This window comes from Empidonax traillii, unplaced genomic scaffold, assembly GCF_003031625.1.
Source record: "Empidonax traillii isolate 1590-97213 ecotype Southwest subspecies unplaced genomic scaffold, ASM303162v1 scaffold53:size2875158, whole genome shotgun sequence".
In the NCBI taxonomy this organism is placed as follows: domain Eukaryota; kingdom Metazoa; phylum Chordata; class Aves; order Passeriformes; family Tyrannidae; genus Empidonax; species Empidonax traillii.
In genome coordinates, this window is record NW_020955246.1 from 2,621,307 (window position 1) to 2,647,980 (window position 26,674).

The window sequence follows — 26,674 nt, forward strand, 5'->3', positions numbered from 1 at the left end:
TCTGCCCTGCAGAGAGTCTGGGAAATCCTGAATCCGACATGCAAAGGGATGCTCTAATTCAGAGAGCCTTAAGCAGCTGCTTAAATTATGCTTCTGTGCTAGGAGAACCTGAAGAAATAAAGGCTCAAAGCAGCAGAGATCCTCCTTCTGGCTACAAGTTTAACCCTTTCTGGCTTATCATGAAAGTTGATGCTGGTTTTCAAGGGGTGAATAACCAAAGACCAAAGATTAATTTGCATAATTTCAAAGCCCATCTTTTTTTTTTGGTGGAGGAGCTTTATTTTACACAATTTATAGTGGGATTTAGAAGTATAACAATACAAGAGGAATTGGAGTAGCAATTTCTAGATGATAAACATTCTGTTTGGTGTATTAAATATGTTGTTACAAAAACCATTACAGTGTGTACTATTACCAAATCTGTATTCAAACTAAATATGAAAGTAGTAAAACGTGAACTTGCACCATTTGACAAAGCAAAAGAAACAAAGCTGGGCCTTAAACTCATTTTCTTATTTATAGAGAAAATTAGTGGCTCTGGATTCAGTTGGCTATTTTTAGATCTCAGAAATGAAAAAATTACTCTGCAGTGCTTTTGGTGCTTTTCAGAAGCTTTAGCTACTCCTACTACTTATCTACAGCAGTAGCTGTAGAAACTTTTTTTTCTTTTAAACACATTCTGACTGTTCTTGAGAAGCTGAGAACTGTATCTGTCCTTGGCTTTAAGTTTATCTGTACACACCTTTCTTGTACATGGACATTTGAGATAAATAACTGTACATGTGCACAGCTGATACTTGAGTTTACCAGCCGCTACTTCTTTGAAACTCAGCACTTGAAAGAATAACTGCTGATAGCTTTTCCTACTGTCTTCTTTCATTGTATTGGCCTGTAATTCTTCTGTAACTCTTTTCAAGTTATTATTGAAATAAGCAACTTTTTTTTCTTCTACCCTTCAATCTTTGCATTGTTTATCTGAATGAAATAATTTGGAGGTGCATTACACCTCCATTACACTGTAAGTAAGCTAAATATGAGTCCTGTCTTTATTTTTAAAGTGCGTTCTTGTTTGTGTGGGCCTTTATGCTGAATCAGACTGTGCAAGTAAAGGCATGCGTTAATGAGCCTGAGTTCGTACATCACAGAGAACTGCTCAAATGAACCACTGTGGGGAACTGCACACATTATCTATCCTTAATCAATGGCAAACAAGCTAATTTTCTATGCATTGTTACATTGCTATTCAGCGTGTTCAACAGTTTCATTAAAGAAACATGATTAGCAGCCTTGCAATATGTAGTAGTCATTCCTGTTTGACTCAAATATACCTGTCAGCCTTAGACTACAGGTAAGTAAGAGTCCTATGGGAGTACAGTGATTATTTCTATATTATATTAATCCTCCTTTTTTTAGTATTTTAATAGTTTAGCCCGAAACAGAATTTTCTATTTCTTGGATAAGCACTGTGGGGTTAAACGAAATAATTTTTAGATTTATAATACTAGCTTTGTCATATAAAATATTTGTAAATGCAGCATGATGTTTTGTACTTGCCATATGATTCATGGGTTTGGATGCCTGTTTCCTTCCTCCTTAATTTTTTGAGCCATGTAACAATGGGTTATTTTTCTATGTCTCATACATTTTTGGAAAAAAATAATAGCGTAAGTCAACTTCTAATGCCTTTTCCTCCCCTCTAGCTACTTGCTTTCATTATCTGTAAATGTAGCATAAACATATTTGACAGGAGGCTCCTCTGGGAAGCTCTGTATATTGGCTAGTAAAATCCAGAGACCACTGGAATTAGTAGCTTTGACACAGAAGAAATCCTGAATTTAATTTTGTGTTTTATTTTCCTAAAATAAAAATCTAAAACCAAAGTAACTATGACCTACAAAAAGATTATTGCAGTATTTCATTTATGACTTTCACTGTTTTCTGCAAGCCTAAAGAATTCAGCAAAGCATCTTAAAAGTGTTTACTCCAGGTGACAGAGACTCTGGTGTTTAGTTTAGAGTTACTCTTTGCAAGTGTAATGATATGCTTTTAGATATTGACATGCCAAAATATTAGGAAGAGGAAACAAAACCAAATAACTGCCAGGGCTGCTTTGTATTCAAGCAAGAGTTGTGGGGATGGGTGGATGGGAAGGAGAGGGAAAGAAACGGTGCATAAACTCTTAAAAATATGTATTACACTGAGCCTCCAATGTAATACATTACAAAGCCTCCTCCTCTCTTTAGAAAAGAAGAAATAACCCCTCCAAACAACAAACTAAATAAAAAGCACCAATCTGGTTATCTCTCAAACTGATAATCTCTTTCTCCATAAAATAATGTGATGCTTGATCAAAAAGCAACTGGACCTTTTACTGGCTGCAGAGTAGCTACCTGGAATAGGAGCATTCTTCAGCAAGGCCACAGAAAGCTCGAGCTCAGGTGAACCACCAGCAAGTCCCCCCGCAGGCTTTTACACAGCCCATTATCTGGCTGGACAGACTCTGTGGCAGACAAAACATAGGGAGATTAGAAAGTCTGAGCTTGTACATTTAACATTAGAAGATTCTCCTGGCATTCAAAGCACACAATGGCATCTTAACTAGAACAGGCACATACAAGAAAGAAAAGCAGACTCTTTTATAACTGAATCATTAACACAACTTGAGATGAGTTTGGAACATCTCCTAAGGGAAGTTCTGCTAGGAAAGAATTCTACTCAGGGTTCAGCAGAAGGGTCTCTTAGCAGAGGCAATGCTTTGTCTGAAGCTCACAAGGATCAAGGAGCAGTGCCATGAGGAGAAAAAGCAGTATATGAGACAGTAGATATGATTGAGGCTGGGTTCAAACAGTCCTTAAAGCAGTAATTGCTGTTTATCTTCCTTTTATCTCATCACTAGATGTGGGAGCTTTCTGGTAGGGCTTTCTGGAGCCATCCAACTCAAATTAGTTCTTCCTCTCACTCGAGTCTCTCATTGTTGAAACAGTAACATTCAATTATACTGCTGCACTGCCAACAAAAAAGATACTTTCCTCAAAAAGCATAATGCATCTAAACACCAGTGAAGGTATTACTGCAGACCATTAAAATCAGTTTGAGTTCTGAATACATTTCCTGGCCAAAAGACAACTTCAAGTAAGTCTGAAAAGTCAGTTACGCTGAACACCAGGAACACATGTGGGCTGCAGTAACCTGGAGACAGAGCAATGCATCGGAACATAAGGTATGAAAAATAGCATAAGCTTAATAAATACTACAAAGCAACCACTAACCAATCCATTTTGTCAGGAAAAAAGTATTAATGAGGATACTAAGACTTGTAGATTAATAATTTCTGAATACAAAAGTCTATTACAATCAAGATTTAGATTTGGTGAGTTTATGAATGATGTCTTTCACATAAGCAGAATTCTTGACTGTTTCAACCAAGCTGGACTTGGAGGAGTCACCAGGGGCTAAATGCTCATTTTCCATAGCTCAGAGAAAACTATCAAATGAGGAAATAGCATCTGAAGTATGTATGCCAAATCCTGCATGCAGAAATGCTGAAATATATCTTGCTGGTCCCCAAGGTAAAAGCTGAAGTTAGCAAGCTGCCAATTGTGAAGACAGCTCCAAGGGCGTTCTCTTCTTATTTACAGCCCTTCTAAGTAGGGTGGCTGAGGTCACAAACCAAATATTCAGACGCTGTAGAAAATAAACTAAATCAAAATGCACTAAAATCCTAAAAAAACTCCTCTAACAACTTGTAATGTCAGACTCTTTGCTCAGAAAGACAGTCTTATGTCCCCTTTTTAATGACAAATTGATAGTAGTGTTTGTTGTCATCTGGCCTCAGTGCTACTTATGCTGGAGACAAGTACATTCTAGTTTGTTGTTTTGGGTTGAGTTTTTTGTTTTTGCTTGTGTCGAGGTTTGTTTTTTTTTTTCCTTTCTTTTTTTTAGCTTCAGTAGCAATCTTATCTGTTCATCTGGAAAGCAGCTAATCTGCTTTTTGAATCAAGAATTGTGAGATGGAAAGAATCCCTTTAGAGGTATTAAGGGATATGCCACCAATAGAAGCATAAATGTATTGGAGTGCAGAGGAAAGTGCAAAAAATGATACTGTTGCACAGCAATGAGTGCATACATTTGTTTATACAGCATTGTGTGAACAAGACATGTCCTCACTCTGCCCAACTCCCTGATTATTTTGTGTGGTCAGAAAGACTGAATTTCCATTTTTTGCAAGCTTATAAGAGGCATCGGCAAATTTAAAGAATTGTACTCAGAGAGGGAGGCAAGATGGGTGAATAGGGAAAAAAACCCAACCTAAACCAACAAACCAGTCGCCTTTAAGCAGAAGGATTTCTCCCTAATTAGTCACTGGCCTACCACTTGTAAAGGTTCAAAACTGCAGGCATTTTTAGTTAATACTGGTAGAATACTGGTGTTTATGTTCAAAAGACATTTATATACACACACTCTTAATTCACCAGCTTCATCTTAAACCTCCTAAAACAGCCATTACATTAGAATGCATCATTATGCTTCTCTAGTGTAATATAAGGAGTAAACCAAGTGGTAGCATCCACAGCTGCCCTGCATAGGGCATAAGACTCTTGAGTTTTCACAGTTCAATGCCACTAAGCTGATAATTTGTTTTGTACTGAGAACCTGGAAGACTTGAGGTATAAGACACCACTTGGGAAACTAGGTGTGCCAAATATGAAGGCATTTTATTCTCACTTGGATAAGTGACAAGGATGTGAAGCTGGGAATTCAGCCAAGCAGATGTGCCCCAACATGTCAGAGGGCTGGGAAAGCAGCAACTGGGAGAAAACATGACTGCTCTGTGAGCATCAAGTCTCCAACCTTCCTTCGTGAAGTGCCTCATTGCCGTGAATTAGGTATACAGGACTGGAAAGACTTCCAGTATCATCATACCCCAATCACCCAACAATCACAGGCATCCTTTTCAGGTGATAGGAATTTTTGTACTGTATCTTAAACACTCTCCCTTCCCTAGTTTTATGCAAGTCAATTTCCTGCATTGCCAACCAGGAAGACACACATCAGCCACAGTCCGGATTAGTTTGCCTGTGTTTGTGTTTGCCTTTAATAATTACTGATGCCACCACTCAGAGGGCAGCATTTTGTAGAGGTATCTCTTGCAGAAGGGATCCCTATCATCCAATTAAAACGACATTTAGAAAACTTACTCTTCAGAATTCCCTCTCTGCCCTCTTTATCCAGAAACACCTTAACTGTAACATCTTCAAAAAAAAAAAAAAAAATTTTTTACTTTTAAGTACAAGAAACGTTCTTCCTAAGAAAATTTATGTGAAAAGACAGTTGCTTTGGTGGGCTGGGTTCACTTCACAAGCAGCTACCCTGCTTATTCTTATGCTAATCCTGCCTGTTGGCACATAATTGTTCCAGAATTAACACCTCCATCGATCACCACTCATTCTGGCTAATTAAAAAGTCAAGCTTTTAGACTTACTAAAACACAAGTCTGAGAACAAAACCTGCCTCTTAATTCCTTAGTCCTGCTTTGTTTTACTGCTTTGTTTTACTGCTTTACTAAAAATAGCCTAAGCCTTAAAATGCTGAAAATAAAGTTTTAACACTATTTGTACAGCGGTGCTTAATTATATTTTTATAGTTTACTATTTTCCGCAGCTGGAACATGAGGTGGCACAGTCATCCAGAAATAAACTAATGCAGCAAGGGTTTTTTTCCTTTTCAGTCAGAAACCTAATGTTATTTTAAGCAAACACATAAATCCCTATGCCTTTAAGCTTCAAGACAAAGTACTATTAGCAGACAGAGGAAGTATTAAGAGACTTCGGCTCTCCATACCAAATACACAAAGTACTTCCTTTCTGCATTCATTGCAGCAATTTTATCAGAATGGAAAGAACAGTTTTAGCTTCTCACAAACAAGACTTGTTAAGACTTCCAACTCCTCAATAATCCATCGTTCCACTTTTATCTATACTAAGTAGATAATAGGACAGCTGATTCACATGTGATAAGACATTTCAATAGTAATGAAATGTGCATTGTCCTAACAGCTGCCTGTATCTGTGCAATTTTCCCATTTAAAACCAAATATGCCACAGGCTTCTTGTATATGGCAATCCTCCTCTGAAAGTGTCTCTAAAAATTACTTAACTCTTAGAGAATTTGTTTCGTGCAGAAGATATTTAATGAAAGCCTGTTGTCACAAAGAGAAAGACCAGCTATTTTTCTGAAGCTGGAATACTTATTAAGTCTTTCAATCCATAGAATATCTGAAATAAGAGTAAAAGTGACAACTGCAAGATCCAAACATAATTCAGACTTTTCAAAGTGAAGTTCAATAGATTAAATACAACTTGACAAAGAGGCATCAAACTAACTTACAGGAGCTATTTGAAACTGTCTGCAGGTCACTTTAAAGTATGATACTAGGGTGCGTATGTATTTCAACATACCTGCAAGAGCAGGTAGTCTTGGAATGTAATATTATCTTGTTATTTAGATTTAGCTTGTTTCACAACACACATAGTGCTTATGGAAAAAAAAAATATCAAGGATATGAATACAATCTCAGTAAAATCCATTGGTTCTGTTTATTTCAAGCCTACACAAACAGAAAACATCCTCCCAAAATTCAGAGAAAACTATTATTCACAGAACTGTATTAAAACAAGTCAGAAGCATATTTGTAAAAGCATTTTACCACATTTTGCAAGCTATCATTTTCCAGAGGGGATTAAAATTGGTTTAAGCACTTAAGGAATAGGAGAAAAATATAAAGGTGGAAAACATGAACATGGCATCCTTGTATGTTATTACAGCAGAGCACAGATGTTTGGGACCCCAACAGTTAGCTGCTCATCTACATTTTAGCACTCAGAGTAATGACTACCTGAATTAGTGTTCCATACCAGAAACAACTGTGCAACACATTCAACCAGAAAGTAGATCTCATTTTACAGCAATGTGATCAGCAGCTACAATTTACATAAAGAGACTACAAAAATCCAATCAGTATGCAAACAACAATATTCTAGGTCTGCATTAGTTGAATACTATGTGAATATTTCTATCTTATCCCTTTAAGGGACAGTGCTACACATCCTGTCTCCCTTAGAGCAGGTTAATCTAGCTAATAAGAATCCAGTTTAGTAGTCAATGCAAAAAACCCAAGAAGAAACAGAAACAATACTGCAGCTATGCTTATTTAGAATGAAAACACTTTATTTTTTTCCAACAAGGTTCAAAATCAAACTTGCAGCTGTGACTGCCCATTTCAATTAGTAGGTATTAGCAAAGTTTGTGTGTAAAGTTTTAAAGATGAAAAGTTTTCACAAACTTGTTAAATAGTTAGCCCTGTGTTTTGTCTAGAATTCTCATCCTCCCCTCCCCCCTTCTAACAATAGACACTCATAGTATATTTAAAGTAGAAGAAAAATAAATAACTTCATTAACACGTGAAGAACAAATGTGGAAGCAGAGAGAAAAACACTTGCATTTAGTCTCATTCTGAGACAAACCAAGCCATTTAACTCATGGAATAAACATAAATTGTTTAAAGAAGGATAATATAAGCATTAATAACACAAGCATGCTCAATCTACTTCTTTCCTCTGTGAATGTTCATCTGTAGCCTACAATGATTACTATGTATTGGATAGTAGACTGAAGACAAAAATTAGAGTACACTGTCTGGCTTTTACAGAGGTTCTTAAAAATGGCTTAATTTTTTTTCCCTCCTCTAATGCATCATCAGTTCAATATAAAGTTCCTCATACAAGAATCAACTGCTTGCATAAGCTTGAACATTTACATTGTGCAAAGCTGGAATAACTTCACACCAGTTTGATAATTTGCATGGGTTTGTATTCTGAAATAGCTGACTACGAAACACCTGTTTCCCTTTGTACCAGAAAACTCGGCACAAAATATAGCTGCAAATCTCCACACTTAGACAGATGTTCAGTCTTCTGTAAAACTGGAAGATCTGGCAAGATGAATTGGCAAAAGCAACCATTTGCTAATTCAAAATGTAAGCTTAGATACTTTCAAGTTTCTACACACAAAAATGTCCACTCATTCATGAATAAAAAGAATCAACACATCACAAATTAGCACTATAGCATCCATCTTCAAAACCTTTCTCTTTTCAATGCAAAATGCATAAAGACTTCTAACTCCCAACTTGCCTGCTTCAGATGCCAGAAAATGAAAGCACAGCCTGCTTTAAGTTATGGTATAACGCAGTGGGGCTGATGTCCCTCTACACAGTGCATTTTTCTTTTCTCCTTTCCTTTTCTCCCAGCCCTCCTGCACCTCAAGTGTTAAAATTGTGATAACAATAAAGCAGCCTACAGGAAGGGAGAGATCATTTTCTTTATATCTCACTGCAGAGGGTAAGCTCCTGGAGGGCTAATGCTAAATTTTTTAATACCAGCAACAATCAGAAAGTACTATTAAGTAGCCTGGAACTGCAGTACCTGTGCAATATGAGAGTACTCTTTACTGAGAAATAGGTGTAACTCCTTCAAAACTGGGACACATATAATCATTAAGACATGCTAACTTCTTACCCAGCTAATTAATGGGGTAGCTTTTTTTATCTCCACCCTTCAGCAAGCTCTCAGCAATACCTAAACTTTGACTCTTACAGTTAAGAAACACTGGATTTTTTTTCCCCTTAGCATGCAGAAAGAGAGAGACTGCCAAAAGAATTCTTCAGTTTCAGTTTAGGGGATGGGTAAGTCCTGGGTCACACTTCAAATAAGTACTCTTCCAGTAAAACAGCCTCAAGTATTTTCAGGGGACACTGAGGCAAAAGACACACTGTTTTTCAAAGACATTAATTTCACATCAAGTAGTGTAACATGAAGAACAGCTTTGTGGAGGAATCCTTCATCCTCAAGTACATATGTGCTTCTGCATCACAGGAACACACAAGAAAAGGATTAATTCTGCTTGATTCTTAAGACATATCCTAGGAACAGCATTTTCAGAAGGTATGACATGATAGCATTTATGCATATGATAGTTCATAAACTTAATCCTTGGATTCACTGAGACAATTATATGGAATTTATAGAGTTATGCAGCTATTAAGACATTTTACTCATGTCCTTTGATGAGGCATTATATATGTACATTCTGTAACAGCAAAACTGATTCCTAGCCATTTGAGAACTAAAGAGAATACAAGAAGCTGAGCCTGAATATAGTGTGAACAGTTTCAATTAATTAAGATCATGACAGTAAAATCATTTCGTAATGGAGACATCAGAATCCTGTTCTTAGTCTAGTAGCTGCCTGAAAACAGTAAGAAAATTCATTTAAAATAAGGCACAGATACTGACTTAATGCTTAATACTGTATTATTGATGCTGTCAAAATTCAACTTTTGGCAGTTAAAAAGAATGCACTATTTTATTAGTAATTCCTCAATAATGATCCTCAAGTCAATCTTACCTTGTCTATAGAACAAAAGCACCATCCACAGTTATGATTTGGTAACTCCCTGGCCACATACAGAATTCATTATAAGCCCGTGTATTTACATCTACAGTCAAACCGGTTTTATAAGTACTAGAGTATCCCTTTAATCAATTACAACTATTACTTCTATTATCAGAAGTAAATGGCCTTGAGTTACTTTATTTTGTCTATTAAAAAAAACACAAGAGTTTCCATTATCTTTACAGTATTCTCCTTGAGGAATAATCTAAGAGCTTCAGCAATTGCTACCCAAATTATGAAGCTAGACTCTATGTTACTTTTACATTTAATTGCTCAACAGAACAGTAAAGTAATACAAGAATGTTGTCATACTGTAGTTTCTTTAAATTTTTGATTGAAAGCAAGAACATTTGAAAAGTTCTATCTCAAACTCTTCTGAGCATGAAATATCTCTAATAATAACTAACGATTCCAGCAAAAATAATTTGGCTATGCGCATGTCTCCAGATTGTCCCACAAAGTTATTGGTTTTGGCATGTCCCAGAAACTTTTCTCTGCAACTGACTGCCCTGGGAAGTGCAAAACTTTTGGTGGTTTACAGTATAGTCAAATAACCAAAAGCACCAAGTTCTGATGACAGATTTCTAGTTGGCCTTTAGGAGTCAGCAATAATGTAATTACAATATGTAAACTAAATACAAAATGAAGAAATGGGAGGCCTAAAGTTATTGACCACTACAGGAGTTTAAAATTAATTTATTTAATTTGTAAAGCAAACACCACTTGGGGCTATCAAAAGACTCTTCTCCTGCACAGCAATAAAAGTGCACATGCTTAATGCTAGTATGAGAACAACCCTGGTAAGTACTTAGTTTTCTAAGAAAGTAGATTTGGTCATACATGCTGTGCACGTATATCTATGTTTTAAATAAAGAGCTGGCACTTCATAAGTTTTAATTGAAAAAACATTCTTCCTAATCACAAAATTAAAAAAGGCAACAGCAAGCCTAAAATCAAGACTCCCTCAGAGCTATTAAGTTATAGCTTTTAAAATAAAACAGCATAGCAATATGACAGCAAAAGAATTTATAGCTGTATTCTCAATGTTATTGTTGGTATAAATTTGCCATCACTGATCAGGCTAGAACTTGATTTTGCAAAAGCTCTTTGTCAGTTTCTTAAAGGAGGTAGTATAAAAAGGGTGTGATTTGAATAACATGGCCTCACCTGGCTGTAAACATTTCAAACAACAGACATAAACATCTATGATAAAAAGTACTGTGGAACAGGTTCTAGAAATTGGTATTTTTTTGAACTTGAAAAGAAAAAACAGTAGATATATTTAATGTATTTACTTATTTGCATGTAGTTTAAATGATACAGAACAAGATTACTGTGTTAGAAATCCACATACAATATAAAAACATTTGTTAGACATAAATTCACCATTCTGCTGACATTTGCAATAACTGTTTATCCAAGCTTAACTTCAGGTATTTATAATATTTTTTCATACATGAATCTTTGTATATGTGCAATATTTAACTACACAATGTGAAACCCTGATTTTTTGTAGTTTTTCATCACAATCTTGAATATAATAGCTATTTGCATCTTAACACATTGGCTTTTCAAAACACTAGTAATTAAGGCATCTTTGCTGTATAGTTTCTATTTAGTGCAAACAAAAATTGTCTTTAATAATTTGATTAAAACATAGAAGTAACTGAATATCCCAAAGTTGAGTTTTTAATGTAATTGGAAGATAGTTGTGCATTTTGGAGTTCTCTTGTGAAAGAGACATTTAAAAGCTCTTAATGCTGATTGCTTTTGTTGGTTCCTTATAACTGGTTCTGCTTTCTTGCCTTCATGACAGTACAATTCATCTTCTTTTACGCGATGTTCTAGGAAAATACAGTAGCATTTAAATGAATATCTAGTAATTAAGTGAATCCCAAATGCAGCAAAGGCATACAGTTTTCATAGTGCACTTTCACCTCACTGAAGTAAAAGTTGCTCCTACTAGACATTTTTCCACTTCAATGTGAAGTAGATTGCTAGGATTTTGTTAGTGGTTTCATTAAACAGCTTGACCGTTCAGTTCTCTTCTGCCAGTATTTCTCAAAAGGCTTTCAGTACGTATTTCAGGGATACTTTAGGGGATTGTTTCACCACATAAGCACACATAGTTTCTCAATCATGTCAATGTAGCTGTAATAAATAAGCATTTACATCCTAGAAGAAAAAAAAAAAGGAGAAAGTGTTTGTCACATTACTTATAGCTGTAATATCAACTCTTATGTCTGAAGTAAGGTAACCAGTCAAGACCATTAACACAAGAATAACTGATTCTGAAATTTGGCCAAATATAATTATCTTCATAATTACTTTCAATTACTGTCTTTATCTACTAAAAAGCCTGCATGAACAGCAGGATTAGTTTACAAAGCCAGCAATTTAGTCTGTTATACCTCTGGTCCCAGCATACACAGCAGTGATCATCATCATCATCATACAATCATGCAGTTTAAACATTTCAAGCGTGATATTCCTTTGCCCTATCCCTCCAACATTCTTGTACCCTATCCTTCCAACATTCTTGTACTGGTTTTGCTCCTGACTCTCTCAGGTGACCATGGCCACAATCTATCCTGATATATATTAAGAAGCAGGTAAATGAACATAAAGGGAACTTGAATCCTAGACAAACAAACTGACACTCACTGTTATGTCAACCTAGCAAAATAACTAGGCAGTCAATGTCAGATGCTCTCACAGCTCTACTAGTTGGGAGTTACACCTCAGTTATTCTGCATCTCTGCTGACAAACCCTGCAAAGAGTTCTTAATTATCCTTGTAGGGACACCAAAACTGAAGTCACGAGTGCACAGCAGTCCCAGAAAAACAAGATAAGTCATATCTTGTGTTTGATACATCAAAATAGACCAATTCTGTAGGCACAGAATTACAGATTCCACAAAACTCCTTAAGATGTAAGTAAAAGATGCTAAGTTCTTTTCAAGTTCACTCAAATCCTCCACATAACTAACCAAGTTTCTGCTGTAAGCCCTTTCTCACTTGTTTACCTCCACATGGAGAGGTTTCTCACTCAGTGTAACTCTTGGTACCCAACCTCAGAAAGCCATGTTACTAGAGATGAGAACAAGCAGAAAAACATGCATCTACCAGACACCCTCATTATATTACTGACACCACAACCTACTGAGAAAGGCAAACAGGGATTTGGCTTAGATAGATATGCTCTTCTGCTCTCCACAAGCTCATGAATTTCTAAACATTAGGTCAGCAATAAGCTTTAGAATTTTGTATGACATCACTTGCCCCTGTCACCTGATGTGAAAATACTAATGACATTCTTTGGGCTAAGATTCTCTATTCTGCCTCACACTTACAACCATGGGTACAACAGATTTCAGAGAAAACATGTCTTTTCCAGAGTCTACCAACTCATTTGAGCCCTTTTTTACATCAGTTTTAAGGCTACTTTGTTATTAAGGAGATGCTTCCTCTGTAAAGAAAAAAAAAAGGATAAAAAAAAGTAATTATTAGCATTCTAAAACACACTAGTATTATCATAGGGAATCCACTCCAGACTTCTGTAAAATCGTGCAATACACTTAAGCATTAGTGGAAACTAAGTAAAGTTGTTTCTATCCATCCACAGTTTAGCATAAATAAAACAAGGGGAATACTGCAAGTGATACAACTTTGTTTGCTACTGAACACAACTAGAACTGAATTACCTTAGCTATACTACCAGTATATCCAGGAACCAGAGTAAGACGATTCTCCTGTTCCCATAAAACACTTAGTTGTTGTTTTAAAATATGAATATTTCTGAAAAAGAATGAACAACACTTTATAACATATGTAGTACATTTCAGCAGTCTTTTTGACTAAAATGCATTAGCCTATACAATGGATATTGCCACAAGATCTGAAAAATTTTGATCCAACTTCTACAGCATTTGTATAACCCCTGATAGGACTATGTTCTACATGTGCTAAAATACCAGTAAAAAAAAACTTAAACAAAAACAAACCCCAAAAACTTGTGTTATCCTTAAAGTAAGCTTCCAAACACTATATGTGTCTTTAAGAATAGAACTACTTTCAAGTACTTTTAAGCTTTTACTTTCAAATTATGAGTATAATTTTGTCTTCTTGAAGGCAAAGTGTGCTCCTACTGATCAAAATTAAAACATATTGAGATGAAATAAGCCATAGAAACATATGTAAATATTTCTCAACACTGTACTCACCCATCCTCTGCCTTTTCTGTATGTGTAGATAGTTCTGACCACCATCTTTTAATGACAGCCTGAAGCCAGTTTAAACCAACTATCACATATCTGTAACAACATATTTTACACATTATGAACTTAATCCTCCAAATACAGTATCTACTGGTCAGACAAAGTGTTAAGATAAATTGGCAAGCAATTAAGAAAGCAACACATTTGCTATTCTGGAAGAAGAAAAATCTAGATAAATAAGCAAGTTTAAATACTTGCCTACATTTGCCATTTCTAAGTGGTAAACTGAAGTTCTCGTTGAAAAAATAGAAATTTCTCTGGTATTTTGCCTGTGATTTTGTGTTATAAAGCATACTAAACACTTAGTGTTACTCTGTTTTACTATTTAGGATAAATAAATTTGCATAAGGGCAAAACCAGTCCTCCTCCCCCCTGTCCTTAACCATGTAGAAAAGTTTTTGCACTACTAGTTTGTTAAAGGATAAAGGCTCACAGGAAAGCTTCCCCTCTGGTAGGCATTCCTGAGAAAGGTAAAGCTGGGAGAAACAGCAGAGGGAACAAGAGTCAGAGGACTAAAACCCATTCATTTCCTCTGCACAGCCAGGAAGTAATAAGTGTTTTAAAAACTTCCAGAATTGATACTTACTCTTCATATTTGCTTTTAAGCAGACATTTCACTAAAGGCAAAAGATCTACACAGCAGCCAACTGAAACATATGGTTTTTCTTCCTGTAAACTTAAAAAACAAGATGTTTCAGAAGTGTTTGAACTCAAATGTTGTTATAGGAGATTCTAAACTCTCACTTGTTTTTTTTTTTGTTTGTTTGTACCTGTTTGTAAGCACAGGAAGGCAGTCTACTACTACTCCAAGATCTTGTATCCTAGAAACATTAAGAATAAAATCAGAAATGTTACCAAAGTATTTGCTTCCACTACGATTTAAAAAGTATAACAAAGTTACAACACTTAAGGAACTGCTGAAAATACTGCAGCAGATTTGGGATTGCTATTATTTTAAGAGCATAAAAGAGACACTTATTTTACCTCACTAAGTAGGCTACCAGTTCACTTATACTTCTCCTTCTCCAAAAGGTTAAAGCTACATTCAGCCTCAGATTTCTGCTGAAAAGAACTTGAGCCATAGTTTCATGGTCCTGAGAAACCTGTATGTTTTTGAAAATATAAAAGAAGTTTGCCACAAGTTGAGTAGCCAGAAATAACACAATAAGCTGCTCTACTACAATAATCTAGTATATGAAAATATACTTTTCTACCTGTATACTGATGAGTTTGTTTTAGAAATGTAGATAACAATGGTCTTAAATCCACAAATTTCCCTTACAAGGGTACAAAAATATTAAACCTACTTTACACAAAAGCTACAAGAATAAGGTTCGTATCTCTTTACCACCTAAAGAGAGGTATCTAATAATTAAATAGAGCATTCATGAGCATCAAACTGTAATTCTTATGAACTCTAGAGCTTTCTACTCAGATGATTAATCATTTTGACACAGTTTAGACACAAGTAACTACACGTTCCAAGTTCTGACAGAAAAGGTTCATTTCTGAAAAAAGCTTGTTCTCTGAATGAAGTTCAGGTATTTTATTAAATAGACCTTGGATTGGAATGAACACTGCAGAGCCACACACATCTCTCAAACCAGTTCAGTAGTCATCTGTGGTCAGTGATCTGGTCCTTAGTTTCTCAGAGAATGAATCTTCCCCAGTTTTCATTTCCTTACCCTTCTTTCTGCAACCTCTCTAATTGTAGCTTTCTGCTGTTCCTTTCCTGAAACTATCAGATTGAACAGCACAGGATGCAATAGACTTGCACCTTCAGCCCACCAGACTCTCAAGGCTCTCTTCATAGAAGCCCACACTCACAGCACTACGAAGAGATAGCATGGTGATAGTTTTGATCTCATCTTCCCTGCCATGCCTCAGGGACTTAAATGGCCTTCACTGTCAAAAAACCCATTTCATTTAAATATATGACCTTTTAGTCAGTTTCAGGATGCTTGCCCTGCAAGCATCTACTACATTTCCTCAAGCAATCTTAACAGGAAATACAGCCTTACACAAACACTTCAGTTAGTTTCACACACACGAAGTTGATACTGCTATTGAAAATTGTCCAAGTTTACCTTACCAGTTTACTGCCATTGATACACTTTCACGCTTCCATAAACATGTACATAGCCATGTGTTCAGCTAGACCACGAAACCTAACCAAGTCAAAACAATGTTTTCCTTTGGTGCTGGTACAATTTTAACACAGTCTAGTCTGGCAGATCTGAGCTTCTGACACAAAGGTGGGGAAAACTGACAGGACTGTTACTGTTGACAACTGTATTACCATAAACTGACAGACAGTGACTGTAAATCACAAGACCTGAAATTTAAAGAATTGAAGAAAATTAATCTGTATGAAAACTTTCAAGGCTAACTACCAGGAATACTTTTATTTTAAATTAAAGTTTCTTCAAACTTTACTTACCTCTGAAAAAAATCCACTGTATTTGGATGAGGGGCCTTCTGTTTGAGATGAGCCAGAGTCACTAGAATTTAGCAAGTGCGTACGACTGTTGTGAAGTTTTGCTGGCAGATTCCCTGCACAAGCCAGTTCATTTTCTTTATTTGCCATGTCACGGCCCCTAGATTTAGGGCACAGTTTCTTTCTATAACAAGGCTTTGGAGTATAACAATGAACTTTTCTTTTACAATATACCACTTTGAAGAGAGAGAGGGGACTGGTCACTGTTTTTCCAACCGTTATTCTGCAATAATAAAGCAGTATTTTAGTGAAGGTTGTTCTAAACCTAATCAATACTTTACATTATTAAGTTAAAATATATTATTATGAATTCAGTAGTCAACTTTCAGGTTATTGAAAACATTTTTCCCCTCCAGTATATACTTTCACAACATTTGGGTTATGAGAAGTAATGTCACCAATATTCTTCTCTGTTTATATTAATGCAGAGATTTATTATGGAAGGGAACACAAGAAACAAGAACTGTCAGTAAAATCAAGACCTATCTTCCATTTGTGTCTGCTCTGGTGTTGTGGTGGTTTTCAACCACTTCTTCCTCCCTACCTCCATTGCACTTGAAAATCAGATACTACAGAGCACAGCCTTCCTACCTGTTTGTGTATGAAGCCAGCTGTTTTGGAGATTTCTTACCCTGGGAGAAAGGCAACAGAGAAGAAAAAAAGCTTTATCACTTAAAACGCCTAAGGACTTCCATTTATACTACTTAACATTAATAGTAACATTTACATTGTGCACACCCGCAAAACAATGTTTTGATCTTTTTTATTAACGCATAGAGGATATTGGCATCTTCACCACTGTTTGAATAGATTTTACAATGAGTTTACCTCTTTACTCCACTGCCTTACTCTTCAGCCAGTAACACAGGGAAGAGGTTATAAAAACTGGTTTTGAATAGAAAGGATTCAGTGAAAATATACGTGTTACCAGACAATGCAGTTTCAATGCAGGTGTTTCACCTACTTCACCTCCCACTTGTGCCAAAGAGCTCTCTCGGCAAGAAAGAACTCTCATGACAGAATTCCTGTACTTAAACATTCTTGGCTAGATTGCACAAAAGCAGGTATCAGTAAAACAGTATCAGTACCTACTGCTCACCTGGATGATACAACGCACTTGTGATGTAGCCACTGCCTCTGTCTATTGTAATGCATAGTTTTCATAATGTAATTGCTGTTCAAGCTAAAGTTCTATTATCTAAACATGAAGTGCTGAGTAGTGCTCTGCTTCTAGTTCTTGACTGCTTAGAACTACATACTTGTTTGAACGTTTACTTCAGTTTCATTGGGGGACATAAAAAAACCCAACAAGCACTACAACCAGCTTACCTCCTTCATGATCTTTTTAGTGGAAGAAGAGATTCCTTTTCTGCGGAGATCAATTGGATGACCTTCGATATGCAATACTTTCTGGTTTTTAACATTGTGAGCTTCAGATGCCATAATCTCTCAAATCCCTGTTCTCAAAGGAAAGATATTTAGTTATAGTTTAGTTAAATTTTCTAAAACATGTGGTCAACTTTCTTCAAATGCAGTTGGCAAAACTAGGTAAAAGAATTCAATTATTTGCAAGATCTTCCATCATATAAATAACCGAAGACATCATCCTTCAGCAAATGTTAGCTGGAGGTAGCTGGAGGCCTTATCATTAGTGGTGACTAGCATTTCATAATCCCTATTTAGCTTTCAAAAAAAAAAAGAAAAAAAAAAAAAGGGACACAAACCCAAAATTACCCCAAGAAACAGAGATCTTGTTTTCAGACTAGCTTTGTGTACACTTGCACAGTAAGAAGGTAAACTTCATCAAAATAACAAAGGTTAAAAAAAATGGAAGTAAAAGATCTTCCCCTTAATTAATTGGCAAATGCACCTCTGTCCATTTTTTTAAATTTATGACTTTGGTTATTTTTCATACTAAAACCCATTATTCTATGTTTAAAGTACTTTGTTTCTGGAAGTATATAATTATTTCTATAAGAATCAACGCCAAGATTGAGACACTTGTTCATATGATTTTGCATTTTTTGGAAGTGATCAGAAAATGCACTGCTTGAGACTGGATTCAACTACTATGTCATCATGGAGCACTATTCTTAAAATGTTTCAACAAGACATTCTGTACTACTTCAAAAAGACAACAACTTCCCCTAATATTATTGTTTTTAACCCTAAAAGGTAAAAATCTGGTCCCAACATGAGTCTAATCTGTCCCCTCCACCTTTAGCAACAGCCTTATCCTTTTTCTTCTATGCAGCAGATTTATCCCATATTAAGAACTTCAGTATTTAAAACACTAAGACACTGAGCACTGAAAAAGCCAGATGGGAAACAGCTTATTAGCAATGAAGATCCTTCCATAAAGCAGCTAAAGGCCATCAAATAAAATAAGCAGGTGGCAAGCTCAAAACAAGATAGAAGTTGTACTCTAAACATAAGGCATATTAAAATCCATATTGTAAAGCACGGTGGAAGCAAAGAAAAAGAATTCCCCAAATGTTTCAATTTTCTTTATAACAGGATCAGCGCTAAAGAATATCATTTGAGATCTCTCTCAAAAAAGGGAAGATTTACTGACATAATCCCTTACCCTGTAAGATGGGAACATGGAGCCCTCAGACTACAGCAAGCATTGCAAATGGTAGCATTATTTAAGACACGACAGTTGGTGGTCAATACTTTTCCAGATATAAGGCTGGCTTAATACTGCTTCATTAACTTGACTCTTTTCCCCCTATGGGATGGTTATAACAGTATAGTTATCACAGTTAGTTCTCTACACTTCCAATTTGTAGTTCTTCTACACCAGGCCTATAAATAGATAGTAAAAAAGGTTTTTTTTACTATTCCATTTAGAAAAAAGCCTCGACAAAACCAAACAACTTCTCCTCTGATTATCAGACTAGTTAGTTAAAACCATTTGGACTCAAAATTGGCTCTATATTAAAATCTGCACTTAGAGCATAACACAAAGGCTGAACAACTGAACTTTTGAAGAAAATCCCAACCCAATAACCTAAAATCCAAACAATTCAAGCCTTATATTCAGGTCAATGATGAAGGCAGAAAGGTAGGAGAACTTGGAAAAATCTTGGTATTTTTGCATCCCCTTTTTGAGAATAAAGCTGAGGAGAAAGCAATAAACTCCACAAGAATAGGGAGGGCAACCTACAGCCACCAGAGCTAAACCCCACAGGATCATGCCATAATCTCTGTATTTGAAGAATAATTTTTCTGACTACTCCCTTAACACACTATCAGCTTACAATTTTTCATGCCTAACGCTGACTTTTTCTTCCTCTTTCCTGCTAAGCAATACACAGGAATCTGGTCGCCAATAAGGAAGACAGCACTGTATAACTAGAATGCCGTTTACTTAATAGAAGTGTAAAACATCAGGTTAGAAAGAAATGTCTTACTGAGGAAATATCACTATTCAATACTGGGCCCTAAAGAACCTAAAGCAACATCTCAAAATACCTCAAAAAACTTAGATACATCTCAAAATACCTGAACTGGAGGTATCTGAACTGGAGAGAAAGGACCCTAGAGGGGAGGAAGCTCCCTAGCAAAAGTTCCATGTGTCCAAGAAGAAAAATTAAGAGAATTACACTCTTTGACAAATGTGATCTAAGAACGTATTACCCTCCAGCCTTCCAGTTGAAACAGGAAGAGACAACAGACCTATCAATTATTTCCTTAAAGACTGGCAACAGAAACCCAAAAAAAGGTCAACAGACGATCAAATACAAAGGAACACCTGATGAAGCAAAGTAGAATTCTTATGTATATAGAATGAGTTTTCCACAGTTCAACCTGTTTTGTGAAGGTCTCAGATCATGCAGAAGCATCAGTGAACATATAAGCAGTAATAAAATAGCTGTGTTGTTAGCCAAGGCGCAGAACCTCCCCCTTGGAGCTGACGAAGCACCTAAAGATATCACGTGGAAAATAAAGTCCGTATTTAAAGATAGCCTCAAGGAAGATCCAGACTGGCATCTCTGTTGTGCTAATTAGTGAACAATGTAATCAAGAACAGACTTAGTGGACACAAACAAATAATATACTGGGAAAGATTTTCAACCTGGCTGTCATGAAGGCAACACAGCCTGGAGAAGAGGAGGCTCTGAGGTGACCTCATTGCAGCCTTTCAGTACCGGAAGGGGCTATAAGAGAGCTGGAGAGGGACTTTTTACAAGGGCTTTTAGTGATAGGCCAAGGAGGAACAGCTTCAAACTGAAAGAGGGTAGGTTTAGATTGGATATTAGGACAAAATTCTTTACTGTGAGAGTGGTAAGACCCTGGAACAGGTTTCCTAGAGAAGTGGTGGATGGAGGTGTTCAAGGCTGGGTTAGATGGGGCTTTGAGCAACCTGGTCATGCCCCTGGCCATGGCAGGGGAACTGAAACTATTTGATCTTTAAGGTCTCTTCTAACCCAAAACTTTCCATGACTCCATGAAGTTCTGCCCTCCAAAACTAATGGAATTTATCAAGAGTATGTGGTAGTACAACATGGATAAAGGACAGCAGAATGATAGAGACTACTTAAACTTCCAAAAAGCTTCCACAAGTACCTCACTTAAATCTGGAGGAAACTGTGCTTCCAAGTGATAAGGGGGAAAGCTTTAGGTTGGAGCAATACTTAAGGAACAGCCATAAACTCTCTAACTGGTTTCCACACGGCATAAAGTCATCTCCAGATCCCTGCAGAAAATCTGCGTTGGTTTATGCTCTTTGATATATTCATAAGTTACATCATAAAGGGAAGGAGCAGTTAATTGATGAAGACTGTTGACAATACAAAGTCACACCACACTGTGAAGATGAGGGCCAACTGAAGAACTAGAGAAGGACTGAAGGACAATCAAGCAGAAGCAATGATTATAGATTAATATAAAGCAAAGTCTGTGTGTCTGCAGCCATGAGGAAATTCTGGGTTCCTACATGGAATCACAGGCTCTGAGCTAATAACTGTCACCCACAAGATCTGGATATATGGCAGTTTAATTTAAATCATTAGGACTGCTCAATGCTCCATACGGATCAATAAATCATTAGAAAAACAAACAGAACAGTGACAGTGCATAGAACTAATTTGTGCCTATGTTTGAAATACTGAGTGCAGGTTTAATTCTTTTTCCTTAAAAAAACCCACAAACCCAACCCCCCAAAATAAAAAACCTTCTGAGTAAAATAAAAAGGAGCTCAGACAAAGGCAAGTTAAAAAAAGTATGGAATAACTATCATAAAATCAACAACTGAATAGATGAGCCTTTTAATGTGTTGTGAAGGCTACTTATATCTGGTGGAAGCTACTTATAGCTGAAAGGGGAAATAAGACAATGAACTACAAAATTAATGGCTCAGAGAAGTTGCACAGAGATTGTTCACTGTCTTGTCCAATATAAGAATAAAGGGTTAAAAGATAATAGCTGAAGACTGGTTCAAAACTAATAAAAGAGGGCAGCTCTTGTTGCAATTTATAATCAAGTTGAACTTGCCACAAGATATTGTGAATCCAAATGTTTAGGTGGATTCCAGGACAGATTGTGCAAATTCATAAAAAAAAGAAATAGACTGAAAGTGATTAAATTCAGATACACAATCCAGGCAGTCCAGACAGAGTAGAACACAAGCAGAAGAATTCAGTATATACAAACTCAACAGTGTTATAATAAACTTAGTCAAAAACTTAAGAAAACAGCTTCCAAAAGCTTAGTAACACCTAACAGAATGTGAGTTGGCCAGCAGATAAAAAGAAAAATGCTACAGGATGAAAGACACTTTATAAGGCTCTTCACAACTTTCCTATCTGCTACCAGATATCATCTAGGGATAGCTAATTAGACACTACAGCCCTCAGTTATTTTGGATATATACAGAAGGTTTTTAAACTGACATTAGATACTAATTTGTACCAAGTCAAAAAACATATACCTCAAAGTTTTTAATTTTTGACTTTACCCTTGTGATGAGCACAGCTAATGGTATTTGTTCAAGACTACCTTTTATACCATCTCAGCAAGGCCAATGCAAGTGTTCCCCTTTATAAAACTTTTTAAACTAAGGGTAGAACACGTTCATTCAGCTCTGCCTTAATCTGTTGTACAATCTTAAATTGTTTTACAACTATAACAAAGCAGACTGCAAATGTGAAGAGAGATGGACAATTTTATTAAGATGATACGTTCAAATTAAATGGATTTCCCCCATCACATAGGTGATTTCTCATAGTAGATGACAATCTTGCCTTCTCCCCCTTTTGTTCCCCTCAATTTTCATAAAGCAGGACTAGAATATTAGCAGCCATATATCCTGATAAGTACACTGATTTGTTTCCACAGCCAATAAACAACACCTGTGCAAAGTTTTCGTGATGGTTCTGCTATTTTCTATCTCTGATATCTCCCAGATGCAATAAAACTCTTCAAGCCATACCAGAATCAAGTAAAGAAAGTCAGCACTAATAGGCTTTCTAGTGCATATTTATCAAAGGCAAGTATTAACAACTCTGCCACTCCCTCCCATCCTATGTTCTGGGCATGGCCCCCACAGAGGGACAAATTCTTCTTGGTAAGTTATGTAATCTACACAAGTATTAACATAACATTATTTTCTTACAGAACATAGACTGGAATACTTTGCATGGCAGCAAAGAAAACATAAAATAGCTGGATATTTCAGCTATTCTGAGATATCTTTTAAAACCAACATTCTTTCATCCCATTCTTTGATCATATTCTTAGTCGTTATTTTTTCCTGTATTGTTCTATGTGCACCGGCCATTGCAAATGTTCCTGTGATTCTCACAACTCCTTATTAACTCAAGTTCAAGGGTGACAATATTAAACTCAGAGGAAAGAGTAAATTAATCATGACTCTGAAGGAGGGGAGTTCATGCTTTGAATGCATTTCATCCAAATGAGGTATACATCAGGGAACCAGTAATGGTCAACTAATTTCTCTGGTCATTATCGGATTTTAAATATCCACAAAAACTTTCAAGAACAGTTATTTTAAATTTACTTCCGAAAGGGTAATTCGTCTACAAAAATAAATTAGCACTATCTTATGAAGTAGAAGTGATTTTGTAAGCCTGGCATAATTTAATTTCATTTTACTTCTGACAAAAGTTACAGAATCCATCTGTAACATTCTGTTTTGGGAGGCTTCCATATCCTTTGAATATGAAACAAGTTTTCCTTCAAATTCCTTTTTTAGTAATTTATATACTGACAGTTCACCAGGTGTTAAATATTGAATTCTCTTAAAAAAAGAAAGTGGAGTTCAAGATTGTAAGGCGTATGTTACAGCAAAATTGGTCTGCAACTCGATAAAAAGTGGCTAATAGGCCAGCAGGGCACAGTTTTTTAATGTGTAATACCTGTCAGGTCATTTGTTCCAGTTTAAAGTTTCTTGTTTTGATAAAAATCACAGGAATTTTGTTAAATATGCGGTAAATACAAAGCTTAATTGAGTAACTAATTATGGTAAGTTGGTTATACCTAAGGTTTATGTTCATTTTCCTCTTACATGTGGAATTTATATGTGGCCCACTGGCAACCATAATGAACCTCCAAAAATGACCAGACCTTCATTCAAGTTGAGCAAGGGTGAATGAAGGTGTGCATTAGCTCTCCTTGTGGAGATAGCCCAGGAGTCTAATAAGTGAACCTTATTCACCTTTTCGGGGCAGGGGGGGGGAATCATACAGGTACACAATTTTCTGCATTTGGAGGTACAGTTTACAGATTTTTTAAGCTGCCATAAAGTAACAGTAGCTGTCAGTGGTTTAGTCCTTTCTAAAGTCATCCTTTGCTAAGGAAAAGACACCTTTACCTGTTCATTTTCAGTTATGAACACTCTAGACATAAGGCTGGAAAAGTTCTATAACTAACATTATCTGAGAGTTGCTACATAGAAAATAAGTTTCCAATACACTGAAGCTCCCACATTAATATTTTTACAGAAAAATAAATATTTTTTTTAAGTTATTGCTCAATCCAAAGAGCTTAAAAAAACTGCAGCAAGAATTTTGAATTCAAACCCAGAGAAAGACATTCAAAAACCCCTCAAGGTTCACTCAGAGGAGGCATTCCCACCTGACTGAACAGTCTGTGACTACATTTCACATGACTTTTCATGTTACCATCAAATACACTTCTATTAGTGACTATAATCTGTTTACACTATTTAAAAAATTTTCTTAATTTATAGGCAAGCTCATTAGCCTGGGACCAACCCACTGTTAAAATTAGAAAAAAAAAAAAGCTTATTTAAATTATGACAATGAAAATTGATTGAAAAGAGAAGATTCAAAATTGGGTAAGAGCATATATATACACTACTATATAATAAAAATTATGTATTACAATACTCATATATACCTTTTTAGTATACACATATAAAACACCTCAATATTACTGTAATATATTACAATAAAACCCTGAGTTATAATGTTGAAGAATTCAAATAAAAGAAAATTTGAGTTCAATAACTTCATAGAAATTTCTATCACAACTATATGCCCTGTTAATAAAAAGTTAAAGTGACATATTTGACAAGAACAAGATGTTCTTTCCAATCAGCAAGGCCAAAGAGGCACTAGACTGCCTTCTGTTACGCCTTAATTTTACTAAACATGGGTAACTATTCTTTTTCAAAATTTGTTTCTCTGATTTCACCCAGAGAATAGACAAACAAGAAAGTGGGAAATGCAAAACTCATGTTCCAAGAAGAGATGGAAGAAAGCTTCAAAGCAGAGCATGTTTCAAAACCAGAAAAAATAAGTTTTTAAAACTACCTTCAAATTTCTCTCCTTAATAAATCTCCCTATTCAAAACGTCATTTTAGATCTGCATGCCAAACTACTCCAGCACAACACTGAAAAAGGAAATAAAAGTAAAGGCTTTTGAACAAAGTAATTAATGCAGGATCTGATCTTCAAGCACAGAAGATTCCCCCGCCCCCCCCCTCCCCCCTTTCCTCCTTGGAATCTGTCACACCCAAGAAATTAAATCCGTCAGCAGGCCTTACACCCAGCTTGTTGTCTTCCTCGCTCTCCTGGCACGTATCTGCCACTGCACACGCTCGTTCCGTGCTGGGGCTCATGGCACCATCTTAGAGAACGCCCCAAGCGCCAGACCTCGCTGGCGGAGGCTGCGGGCACCGCACAGGGCCGGGCAGGGGCCGCCGGGGAGCGGGACGGAGCGGGAGGGCTCGATGGGCGTCCCTGCCGCCGGCCCACACGCCCGGCGCGGTGTCTGCGAGCCGCACCCGCGCCCGGCGGGGCACAGCGCGGGCCCGCTACGCTCCCCAAGGCCAGCGGCCCCGGGAACCTTCACGCTCCCTCGCCCTACTCACCCGCTGCTCATGGTCCCGGGCCGGGCCGCGGGCGGGGCGGCGGGATCGCTGGGATCGGCGGGATCGCTGAGATCGGCTGGATCCGCGGGATCGCTACTGCCGGGCCCCGGCGCCCCGAGCCTGCGCCATTCAAACGCCGCCGCGGTGCATGCCGGGCCGCGCCTGCCGCTCCGCGCGACACCGCCGCGCCCCCTGGCGGCCAACGCCGCACCTGCCGCGCGCCCTGCCGCGCGCCACCCGCGTCATCCCCGTCCTGCCCCGCCTCCAGGCGGCCTGGGAATGCCGAGGGATTCCCAGATCTTATGCTGTGTCAGGAACCTCTGCTACCCCACCGCGGCGTGGTTATGTGTGTGCAACGCTCAGACTGGCTGACAAAGCCATGCTCGCTCCACGCTCTGCTGAACCATAACCAGCAAGACCTTTCTGTCCTGGCTCCTCTAGTGTGGGAGCAATGGTATTCATTGTTGAAGGTGGCACCCTTGTGTCGGTGATGGGCTCCTGAAAGAGAACAGCGATACCCTTCCGTAGGAAGGAAAGCATATAGCCCCAGTGCTCCAGGGGCAGATGAAAGGCTTCCCAGGGCACGTAGAGGGCAGCAAGACCTGGTGCCGCTTCTGTGGGAGCAATCCTTGGACGTATTCAGTTTTGGAGGTGGTTCTATTTCAGTGATGGGATCCTGAAAGAGAATGACAATGCTTTTCTGAAGGAAGGAAAGCATGCATATAGTCTCCAGGTAGCAATTAAAGGCTGTCCAGGGGAGGTAATAACAAATAAGACTTTTTGTCCTAGAACCTCTTGTGTGGAAGTAAGATTGCAGCTGAGTGTACCAAGGTACACTGGGTAATACCCAAGAAGATCGTAGTTGAGTGTGGATAGTTTTGGTATTCCTGAGGCTAGAGTGTTACTAAGGTTCCCTCTTTGATCTGTTGCAACATCTCAGAACATACCTAAAGCCATTGAGAAAAATGGCTTGTTTTTGTCATAAGCGGAGGGAAAGGTGAGATTTATTGCACATCTCCTCTCACT

General features: G+C 37.3%; 1 protein-coding gene across 2 annotated transcripts; it reads right to left on the reverse strand.

The window, feature by feature from the left end:
- Positions 1–7,738: 7,738 nt before the first annotated feature.
- KATNBL1 (katanin regulatory subunit B1 like 1) lies at positions 7,739–25,717 on the reverse strand. 2 transcript variants are annotated; one of them, XM_027879314.1, is made up of 10 exons: positions 25,649–25,717; positions 17,617–17,744; positions 16,879–16,919; positions 16,231–16,510; positions 14,775–14,893; positions 14,561–14,611; positions 14,377–14,466; positions 13,737–13,826; positions 13,218–13,311; positions 7,739–11,688 (listed from the first exon to the last, which is right to left on the reverse strand). In XM_027879314.1, exons 2-10 carry the CDS (start codon positions 17,728–17,730, stop codon positions 11,656–11,658), a joined length of 912 nt encoding a protein of 303 aa, XP_027735115.1. In that variant the 5' UTR covers positions 17,731–17,744; positions 25,649–25,717; the 3' UTR covers positions 7,739–11,655. The 2 variants fall into 2 exon arrangements, with proteins under 2 accessions (XP_027735115.1, XP_027735117.1); XM_027879316.1 differs by lacking the exon at positions 25,649–25,717 and adding an exon at positions 25,322–25,340.
- Positions 25,718–26,674: the final 957 nt, after the last annotated feature.